Here is an 11,453-nt window from a genome sequence, read left to right on the forward strand (position 1 = left end):
AAATACGCGGTCTGGCACTGGGCGCTTCTCTTGTGCCTTTTCTGTGCCAGCTTTCAAGAGTGCGGTGGCAGGTTGCGCCTAAGGTTGCTAAACAACCTTAACAAGCATCGTATAGCTTATTTACCTGAAATCCTGAGTGCAGAGCTGATCTTCTTTCAGGTGCTGTTTAAAAGTGTGTAGGCCTATCGTCCATGGGCCACATGTAAAGCTCTGGGTAGCCCTGCACTAACATGATCAACTTTTCCGTATTTATCAGACTGAATATTTACAGGAGAAGGGAAAGATATCTGTTGGCTGTGATTGGTTTGTAACATGACTCCTGTCTGACTGCTGAGCGTGGCCACTTCCTGTGTCTGTCCTTTCAAATTTAATTCCCAAATGGTCCAGTCATATAGGGTTTGATTATGTTGGCAAGTTGCAGCTCCTAATAGAGTTTCACTTTTGTTTTTTCTGCAACTAAGCGACCAATGACATCTTGCATACGAATGACCTTTCTGGTTGACGAACGTTGACTATTGGGGTGTAGCCCTACTATTGTGCTTGTGTTCATGATTGTGGCATTCAACAGAGTTCTTAATTCATGTATTCATTAGACTGAAAGAGGTAAGGAAGCTTGTGGAATGTAGCAAACTCATTACTTACACACAGGAAGTGAACAAAATGGTGATGCAATGCATCACTTAAACAACATTAGTTATTATATAGTAGGAGAGGTGTTATGTTAAGGATGGCTCCAGTGTGCCATTGAGCCATGATGTCAGGCCCGCCCAAAAAATCCTGTATGTGCAGTTTGCACTAGTATATACTCATATCTATACTGTACAGTTTGGGCAGTTAGAATACAGGAACAACATATGTTATAACCAATACACTTCATAGGTTTTACAACATTTAAAAAAATACTTCATTAAAAATTGAGCCTGTTTAGACTGCGTACTGACTTTTTTTCTTAGTTGACTAGCCTACTAGTTTACTAGTTTGACACTTTTCCAGTGAAAACACACAACATTCAAAACCCATTATGAAGTATGGGACTGCATTACAGCAGATGTCTGACGGTCTTCTTCATTTTCATTTTCAAATTATCCACAAGAGTGCGCTGTTGGAAAACTACAATGTACAGACGCCCAGAGTGACAGAGTACAGCACTCATGTGATTCAACACATTGTGACTGCCTGTGGTTTTACAGTGAAAGCAGACATAGCTGGCAAGATAATACAGAATAAAAAAAAAAGGAGAGATAACTCAATAAGGTGTAAAAAAACAAAACAAATATCATCCATACAAAAAAAAAAGGAAACAGCCTACAAATGAAAAGGTCAGCCTACCTTGCCGGCATAGTAAAAGGGGAACCAGAAGAGGAAGATGTCAGAGAAGAACTCGACAACGCTGAAGAGTCCATAAACAACCCAGTAGGTCAGCCACTGTGTGTCATCTTCCTTCACGTTGCTCTCGATGGCCTTAATGCTGAATGGACAGGAGGAGAATCTCAAGTGAGAGGTCATAACATCAATAGTACACACTGCAAACACTTGAAGTCTGAAACCACAGGTGCATTTAAAGGTATCCTGTAGACTTTTTAAAAGTGTGTGACAAGGTTTTAAAGAAAGGGTGGGGCCCTTGTAAAGTAAAGTATGGGAATGTAATTTAGCACGCCATTGTATATATGACATATTTGTAGCAGACTAGTAGTAATGTGTTTGAAAGGTTTCAATGTGCAAAAAAGAGAGGACAAAAGAACGATGCAGTTTTCGACAAAAAAAAAAAAAATCAAAAAAAAAATCAAAGGCTTTCCAATGTTTTTATGAAGTAGGAGATGTACTCGACATGTTTTTGAACATTCAACTAAGGCCTGTTTGTTCCATTAAAAGTCCAGGGATGAACGACATTGATCAAAAAAATCTGGCTGTTTGTTATTTCAAATACATTCATCCTAATAATAATTATATTGCATCTGTATTTCAGATATAGTGCCTGTTAGCAGGAGAACTCTAAATCCGTTAAAAATAGACAGGGTGTGTATGTTTATTAGCTTCTGGGGTGCTTCTGAAACACACTTTGGCGCCTCTGCTAAAATGGCTGTGATCAGCCCGGGTGGCAGCCGGCATTCTACTGAGTGAACTTTTCTACGTGGCCACGATAATCAGTCCTCCGCTCCATACTGGCGATAAAGTAATCCCTCCCTGACAAAACTCCAATGTTAGTGATGGGTTAGAAAAATCCACAGTCTTGTTCGGTGCAAAAATGGATTCAGAAGTAATATGAGGTGTCCGTAATCAAAGTTAGCCACATCAAGAGGGGAATTTCCACAGTTGCAGTCTTTTAAGTTAAAAAAAGTCTCTGTTTGCTGTGTTGTAACACAAAAAGAGAACTGTCTACTAAAAAAGACCAGTAGGAAAAGACCACTTTATGGCCAGTAAGGAGTGGATGAATGATTGCAGTGACAAGTAAATCGTTCAATGTACAAATGGGCATGTGAGTATTAAGATAGAGACTTCACTGTCTTCTAACTTTTACTTGAACATGGGGAAAAAAACAATTGAAAACAGAGATTGTCTCATGGTTTAAAAAGAAACATCCATGTCAGAAAATAAATTAGATGTTTGATCCATTTTCACCTGTAATACAGGCCTTTTTAAAAAGGAACATATTTTAACATGCCATAGCAGGACAAGCACAGGTGTAGTTAATGAGATTTAATTATTAACAATAGCTGCATTCCATTTATATGTGTCAGCTCTGAACCTTTGGTATTGTGCACAGAGACAGAGCGCAACGAGTCACACTCCATGCCCACTGGAGGGGAAAACAACTGGTGCCACAATATGCAAACAAGGGCTGAAAAGCTAACAAAATGCCTGTAGCTACTTAAAACAATAGATTTTAGCATGTCAAACGACTATCTTAGCACCTTGTGTCACCTTGAGTTTAACAGAGAGGAAAAGTTACATTGACAAACTCAACATTGTCGGTCTATCTCAGCGTCCCCTCACCTTACCTTGCTTATCTTGGAGACACGATCCCACTGAATGTCCAGTGGTGACATACTTTAATATTCAATTCTATTTGCTTAAGTGAATGGGACGATCATCATTTAAGCTAACAAAGATCAAAACCAGGCATTACACAGCTTAGTTAGCTTCAACCTCTACAGTCTGTCTGGCCTAATTAGCAAAACGCTTGCGGCACGTAGGCATACGGAGTGTTAGGATCCTATAGTTTTCCTTTATCTTCCTGCTGATGCCTCACGTCTTATTGCTTAAAAGCTCCGTTTTTTGGTTCGCCAGCTTGTAAAAACTCAGTTATGGATTTTTAACCATGTTGGTAGTGCATCCCACCACAAAGCAGCTTTAGGCATTTTTTGTGTGTTTGCTAGTGGGAGTTAATGACAAGTGGGCACCTTCACGCAATACAAAGTCAACGGAGAGCGTTGAATTGTTTTCCCCTCCTGTGGGGGCAGGACGTAAACGCGCTTTGTCTCTAAACCTTTGATTAAACGGTGAAGAAAAATCAAAATGTGTGCTGGTTGGCACTTGTATGAAAATAACTGTCTATAAAGTAAAGAAATAATAGTAAGTTTATTACCCTTTGCATATTCTAAATGCATTCATTTTCATTTGGCATTGAAATAAGCTCAACGTCATACATACGAGAAATATGCTGGGTAGACGAAACCAATCAGGTTGCAGAGCAGTGAGGCTCCATATCCAAACAGAAGGTACAGCCCGATCAGACTCAGGACACCTGCAGGGGGGAGAAAGATGAGAGGCGGCGGTGATGTGAGAGCAGAGGGCGGGACAGGAAGAGGAGGGTGACGTTATCAATTTACTCAACAAATGTGTCTAATGTCAAGCTCCATAAATTTGTTGTCAACAGTGTGTGTGTGTGTGTGTGTGTGTGTGTGTGTGATAGCAGGATGTCAGGATTGCACTGCACCAGGATCAGGAGGAGCAAAGAAACACAAGTCAAACACTGTACTCAAATTCAGCCAGTGGGAGAGTCGACTTTTAATACACTGCAAAGCTCACACAGTCATGTGAAACAGCCGGGCCTTTACACACCAAGAGGATGTGACAGATTCCACAAATGCCAGTGGTTTTTTTTAATAACTTCAAATTTGCATTACCATTACAGTGTGTGTGTGCAGCGTACAAAGCAATCTTACTAGATGCCTTTGCAAGCAGACGGCTTTCCACATAGAATGTATAAACATTTGCAGTACTTAAAATAATAGTTTAATAATAATAGTTTCATTTAGAGCTGAAATGCAAGGTTGATGAATCGATTTATTCAATCAATCTGCAATCATTTTGATAATCAGTTATTTCATTACAGTCATTTTTCAATCAGAAATGCTGCATTTGAAGCTTTTCTTTGTCACATATAATAGTAATGTGAATATTTTTGGGACATGTATTGTTGGTCGGATAAAAACAATTTGAAGATCTCACCTTGGGCTCTTTGCAATTTGTCGATAATGAAGTGAATAGTTGCAGCCTTTGTTTCATTTGCACACGTGCAAAGCAAAATATACACTCCTTGAATGTTCAGTTTTGTTGACACTGTCACAGACGTGTTAATTAAATTGTATATTTTAGCAAAGACAACATAGTGATGGTGCATTGGGCTGCATTACATTTAGAGGTGTGTCTGATGTTCTTGTGCAAATAGTGAGGGCTAAAAAGTTATAAAGACATCCCATTGCAATGCAGTCCAGCACAGCACCACCTTTAACTATGACTAAACATAACTGAATTTCAACTTTTCCTCTAAATGAACTGTACAGATGTAACTAATGAAGAGGGCACTGTGTATGCAAGATGTTTCACCTGACAGGGTTTTGACACGAACTACACACAAACTCGTCAAAGAAATTCTGCAGTACAATCAGCTCTGTATGAACTGAACTGTATGCTGCTTGCTCTTAACAACAGTAAGTTGGCTGCACTGCTTAATCCCTCAGAGGCTTAAACAGCTTGCTGGTTAGCTGGCAGCAAGATGCTGACTTTAAAGCAAATAAACTGCAGTCTGGGCAGGCATTTTGGCCGACTCACTTCTTCCATTAGTTATTGATTTCTGCAAGTTTCTCTTGCTTTGTATTTTCAAAAAGTACCATGTTTCAAAATGCGTGTTTTTCTTAACATTTAATTATAGTTTCCTTCTTCGAATCACTCCCAGGCCTACAAAACAAACCTTTTTCAGGGAACTCTGTTGTCGAGCAAATCTATTGACAGATTTCAAGGTCCAGTGAGTAGGATTTAGGAGGATATATAAACAGAAATGGAATCTAATATATTAAGAATGTTTTCTTAGTCACCTAAAAATAGTAACCGTTGCATTTTCGTTGACTTAGAGATTGAGCCGTTTATATATACAAACCAAACATTGGCTTTGGATAGGGCCATCTGCATTTCTATGTCAGCCACCGCAGTAAGCAGGCCCTCTGTGACGAGCAGCGTTGGAGAAACACTGACTTTTTTAAAACGCGAAACTGGTTTATACAGTGTTTATACTGGTTTTGAATTCAAGGTTTGTTTGTTTTGGAGAGGAAGAGACCTCTGCTAATAATTCAGCTCCCAGTAAAAATCTCCTGAACAGAAATCAGGTGAGCACACAATAAGTTATCAGACAAAAAAGGTAAGCACATTAGGGCTGCCCCCGACTAAGAATTTTCCTGGTCGACCAATAGTCATCATTTGGGGCCATTAGTCGACTAGTCGCCCGCATGTTTACGATATTAATTTAATTATTAAATGATATATTTTGGGCGGGGCAACACAATGGTTTGAGTTGAAGATGTGAGAAAGAATAGTATCAGTAACATTGTTAACACTGTGCTACATTACAGAGAAATACAAAACCGTACTAATGAACCTTCATTAATATAGGCCTATATTTTATCTACAAGTGCACGTCACACACTGAGCGAGCCGCCTGTTAATGACGCTGTGGGCTAATGGGCATGTAGCTACTTCAAGCTACTTCCCGATCTTCTTCCAGGCGCTGTTTATAAGTGTGTAGGCCTATTGTTTGTGGGACAGGTGTAAAGCTCTGGGTAGCCCTGCACTAACATGATCAACTTTTCGGAAAAAGGGAAAGATATCTGTCGGCTGTGATTGGTTTGTAACGTGACTCCTGTCTGACTGCTGAGCGTGGCCTCTTCCTGTGTCTGTCCTTTCAAATAGGTTTTGATTTATTTTGACAAGGTGCAGCTCCAAATAGAGTTTCACTTTTTTTCCCCTGCGACTAAGCGAACAATGAAATCTTGTCAACTAATGAGCTTTCTGGTCGGCGAATGTTTGGTCGACTATTAGGGGGCAGCCCTAAAGCACATATAGCAGGCACTGGGGAAACGTGAAATTACTTTATTCTGTGTTTTAACTAGGGATGGGCAAACGATCAAAATTCATTATTCGATCATCAAAAAAATTAACAATCAATTATCAATTAATTGATAAGCAAGTATTTCAATAGAGAGAAAACAAAAGAGTGCAGTGCAGACTGTCGCCGCAAGAGAGCGCAGCTGCCCCAGTTTTGAGCTTCAACCCCCCAGGCCAAAGAGGAAGAATGGTGCGCATGCGCAGTTCACCCCTGGGTGTTTACAACCGTTGCCAGCCAGAGTTATAGGCTTCAGTTTTCAGCAAAACCTCCGTCTTTCAGTGGCGTAGTGTTTTCAGAGGCCTCAAGGGAAGCCGCCGAGGGGAGCCTCCGTCTGTTTCTGATTTTTTGCCTGGCATAGGTCCGGCGGGAGTCTCGTAGGCCCGTCGATTTTTTGCCTGGCATAGGTCCGGCGGGAGTCTCGTAGGCCCGTCGAGCTGCCGTGCTCGCCGGGCGGAAGGGTCTCGTTGGCACGGCAGCTCGCCGGGCGGGTGGTCTCGTTGGCACGGCGGCTCACCGGACCTATGCCAGGCATTGTAGGGGAAACACTGCGACTATCGATCAAAATTATTTGTGATCGATCAAAAGCCTTAACAATCAATCATCGATAATCGAAAATTGATGCCCACCCCTAGTTTTAACCAGTTTTAATTACCTTTGTTCTGGAGAGAAACAGACCTCTTCAGCTCCTGGTAAAAACTTCCTGAACAATTAAAACTGAAGGAATTCTAATCGGGAGACGTTTGCAATTACAAAAGCTTGTTGCAATTTGCAATCCTCACCACTAGATGCCACTAAATCTCCCTTAAACTTACACACTGACCCTTGAAGGTAAAACGGGACTAGGGGAATGACGTCTAACCCTCAAGCAGCTGTAGATACAAGTAATACCTTGTATGAATCAAATTTATGCAAAGCTCAACTGTTGATATAAAATTTAACTACCAGAAATGCCACAGGCATAATGAGGTCACACGGCACTCCGAGCACTAAAAGCCTTTGACTCTGTTCTAACCATTGCCTGCTCTTTACATCTCATTTGTTTGTCCCAGCTCATATACAAATGTCCATGCAATTCCCAGTCTGCCCATCTCTCTCCAATGAAGGGAAAACTGGACGAGCTGGTTGAAATGGAAGACCCCTTAGAGACAAAGGCTGACACTAGACACTACAGTCTGCACAGCAACACTCCCAATAGTGAAATAATAAACTGACATTTTTAATAAGTCAATGATGAATAATACAAAGCTGACTGCAGGATCCATCTGGCTCTGTACTGTGAGTAAGCAACTCCTGAACAACAATGCATCCATGTGACCGACACAGATTTTACAGCCATAAATGAAAACACATGTCCTCGTAGTTGAAAAACTGGGCAGAGGAGCCCCTACCCTGTTGTGTAACCCTGTAATCTATGACTCAAACTACTCATTAGAGTTGCAGGAGTTGTATTTCAGCTGTAACTCCAGTTCCTCTTCGCATCAAATCATCACAAAAACCTATTGTTAAGAGTACAGTGGGTGAGGGGCTGAAGTTGGCTTTAAAAACATGAAGCTAACGAACAACGGCCGCTCACTCAGTCAGTCCGGCTGCACACACACAGTACAGAGAAACCTCTCTACTCCAGTCAGCACATTAGTCTTCCCACTTGAGAGTGTCACAAGAGTCAGCATGAACTTGAGACGTTTCTCAGCTTAACAGAGGACTGTTTAAGGGATGCCGTTTTGTAACTCTGTTCCGCTGACATGCTGGGATCAAGGCAAACTACAACATTACATTTTAGTGAGGCAACAGGAAGGAATGTCTTGTATGCTACTAATTATCTGTGTACATGTTTGTAACAAGCCTGCAATGTGGCCAAGGTATCAAATGAATGTCTGTTGCCTTACTACCAAGCTAACACGACACTAACTGGGCACTTCTGCAAATTGGACAGGTCAAGGTGTAATTTGGCTGCTCTGTGTGGCTCTGCTTTCTGCTAAATGCAGGGTAGAGAGGAGTCAAGTGATATTTGCATACAATCCTCAATATTTGTTTTGCAAGCCAGTTTGGTGGTGTGTGTGTGTGTGTGTGTGGAAAAAAGACAAGACAAGTACGTTGACTGAGCTGTATCTGACACCAACTGCATCTGGTAAATTTACATTTTCTGATCACATGATCATTTTATTAATCCTGAGAGGGCATTATGTCTCAGCCATACTTCAGAGGGGTTGATGTCGGGTAAAGCCAGATTGAAAAATCGCCTGACTTATAAGCTTGTCGCAGACACATCTGTATCACAGGAAATGTTGGCTGATAAGCACCAAGAAATTGAAGAACACAAATACCAGAGATATGTTTGGGGTAGTCTGGAGTGTGGCTGCAACAAACGTCTATTTTCATTATTGTCTGGCCTGCCAATTATTTTTCTGATTCATTGTTTGTTCTACAAAATGTCAGAAGACAGCGAAAATATAATTTGTGGTTCACCAGGGTCCAAGCTGACGTCTCTGAATGTCATAATTTGTCCAACAAGCAGTCCAAATCCCAAAGATAGTCAATTTGCAATCATGAAAAACAGCGTAAAGCAGCAAATCTTGGATGAATGGTTGTCGTTTTTTGCCTGTTATTTTTCTCAAATGATGAATCCATTTTCAAAATTGTTGCCTGTCAATCAACTTATCAATTAGTGGATGGATCATTTCAGCTCTAGCGTGTTTTACTTACATTGTTTGTCCACCTGAGACAAGTTAGACGTGTGCTTTTCAGCTGTCTAATGTCTCAACCTAGTGCAAATCAAATTTAAAGGATCCTTACCAATCGTTTTGTTTTTGGTAAGTGGAGCATTCTGCCTGTATTGGATGGAGAAAGCTGAACAGAGGCAGGGTAGGCAGGGGGAATGACATGTAGCAAAGGGCCACGGCTGGAACTGAACCAGGGCTGCTTTGTTAAGGACTGAGCGTTAGTGGTACGTGCTATACCAAGTGAGCTACCAGGTTAAGGTAGCTCACTTGGTAGTGAGAAAATGTGTGTTTAATGGAACATGCTTTGCCAGGTGAGCAACCAAGCAATCCTCATCTGAAATGCTGTGTGTTAGAAATAAATATCTGCTCACATATCAGCTTTTAATCTTTCACTTATCAATACTGGCCGCTAAAATCAAATATCAGTCAAGCTAGAAACTGAAAAAACAAAAACTCCTCAGGGCTATTTGCAAACAACAAACACCGACAACACATTCTACACACACCGCCTTCGTCCACATCTGCTGTGACCTTGAAATTGGTCTATATTATTTTGTGAACAAATGTGTGTGTAGATCAATTTTGAGTAAACACAGTGGTTTTGAATGTAGGTCATCCCGGCCAACATGTTTCCTGTAATTATGCGGCATATCAGACAAATGTTGACTACATAGCCTGAGGTGCTGGTCTGGCCTTTATTGACTTGCACTGTGCAAACTGTCAACAGAGCTGTGTCAAAACACAAATCCCAAAAGCTAACTGACAGCAGCCTGCAGTTGAATAACCAGTCATCCTAGAATCCCCTTCCATCTATGCATTGCACTGGATATTTCAGGACGTGATAAAAATACCCCTGAGGCCAGCTGCTGGTGGGTTACAAGAGGCAGTTCATTCCAATAGAAATATATTGAAATAGGTGTGTATGTGTGTGTGTGTGTGTGTGTGAGGTGGATTATGGTTTTATAGCAACCCTTATCTTGTAATGAAGCATAAAGGTCTGAGCAGGATGAACTTTGGTATTCGAGCATGCGAAGGGTAATAAAATGAGGCAGCTATCAGTGCCACAGGAAGTGAAACCACACTGAGAAGACAAGCACTCACGCAACAGTGTGCCCACAACCGGCTGCCAGTTACTGAGTAGCAACCTAGCTAAACTAAGCTAGCTAAAGTTGGCTTGTTTGCTACTTTAACATGAAGAAGAGTGTTTCGAGGAGACGTGAAACCCCCCAAAGCAAGTCCACTACCACGTCCGGCACTTTAAAAGTACACACAAGCATGACATAAAGTCCTCTTTTGTCTTTTTGTAACATACCCACGGCGATGTACTCTCTCTTCACTCCCGTTTTTTGCTCCAGCGTCGCCAACTGATCTGTCACAAAGTTCTTCTCATGGAGCAGAGTCACAAAGCGCTCCTTGAAGTGACTCATTTTCGGGCTGTTCCTGAGCCTGTCACCGACACACGCCGCACAGAAGACAAAATGTCAAACGTGTCGATGCGTGAGAGATTCATATTAGAAGTAACGGGGTTATTTTGCTTACCTTGGGTTGATGATTTGCCCGAAAAGTTGCCGCTGGATGGCTGGGTGCTGCTGACTCCGCCGAGTTGCGGTGGCAGTTGGGGGGCGGAGTTTAGCAGTCAACCCGCTGACCAATCACAGAGCTCCGGTGAGTAACGTTCACTGCAGCAGGTGATTAAACAACGGTCTGTGCTGCAGACTCTCCAAACTTAGGTACTACTTCGTTTATGATTAATAATGTGTGTATTTTAAAACAAATGTGACCACTTTTAGCAACAATAACAAGCTAAGACACTGTTAATTAGAAAGCACGTCTTTGAATACACTAGGAATTTATCATCGGCTCGTTAAAAGACATTGGGAGTTGATTATTGTCTTGGTTGAGGACATTAGGACTTTATTTTTGTTGACAGTGTTTAGTGTTTTATACTTATCAGGTCCAACTAATCCCAAATAGCTAGAAGAAATTAAAAATGCATACCAAACAAAAGTACAGGTCTCAGGAGGATATATTTTTGATTTAATTAATCATTTAATTTAATCTTATTAATCCTTAAGGGGAAATTCAATTTTTTTCACTCTGTTGTCAATTACACACAGGTCTGAACACACACATGCACAAACAGGACCTATACATGCACTAAATGGAGAGATGTCAGAGTGGGGCTGCCCATGACAGGCGCTCCAAGCAGTTGGGGGGTTCGGTGCCTTGCTCAAGGGCACCTCGGCAGTGCCCAGGAGGTGAATTGGCACCTCTCCAGCTACCAGTCCATCCTCGATATTTTGGTCAGGACGGGGACTTGAACAGGCGACCCTCTGGTTCCCAACCCAGGT

General features: G+C 41.5%; 1 protein-coding gene across 1 annotated transcript; it reads right to left on the reverse strand.

Annotated features, from left to right (window-relative positions):
• Window positions 1-1,305: 1,305 nt before the first annotated feature.
• On the reverse strand, window positions 1,306-10,734 carry LOC126387490 (receptor expression-enhancing protein 5-like). The gene is made up of 4 exons (XM_050039993.1): window positions 10,642-10,734; window positions 10,415-10,548; window positions 3,652-3,745; window positions 1,306-1,468 (listed from the first exon to the last, which is right to left on the reverse strand). Exons 2-4 carry the CDS (start codon window positions 10,527-10,529, stop codon window positions 1,321-1,323), a joined length of 357 nt encoding a protein of 118 aa, XP_049895950.1. The 5' UTR covers window positions 10,530-10,548; window positions 10,642-10,734; the 3' UTR covers window positions 1,306-1,320.
• Window positions 10,735-11,453: the final 719 nt, after the last annotated feature.

The sequence above is a fragment of the Epinephelus moara genome, unplaced genomic scaffold (assembly GCF_006386435.1).
Source record: "Epinephelus moara isolate mb unplaced genomic scaffold, YSFRI_EMoa_1.0 scaffold506, whole genome shotgun sequence".
Classification (NCBI taxonomy): Eukaryota; Metazoa; Chordata; class Actinopteri; order Perciformes; family Serranidae; genus Epinephelus; species Epinephelus moara.

What these genes read in the sequence shown, in the direction of transcription:
- LOC126387490 (XM_050039993.1), bottom strand. Translation starts at nt 10,529, where the DNA reads ATGAGTCACTTCAAGGAGCGCTTTGTGACTCTGCTCCATGAGAAGAAC. An exon ending in GAGAGAGTACATCGCCGTGG is followed by an intron (nt 3,746 to 10,414) that starts GTATGTTACAAA and finishes TCCCCCCTGCAG; the next exon opens with GTGTCCTGAGTCTGATCGGG. An exon ending in GTCTACCCAGCATATTTCTC is followed by an intron (nt 1,469 to 3,651) that starts GTATGTATGACG and finishes CTGTCCATTCAG; the next exon opens with CATTAAGGCCATCGAGAGCA.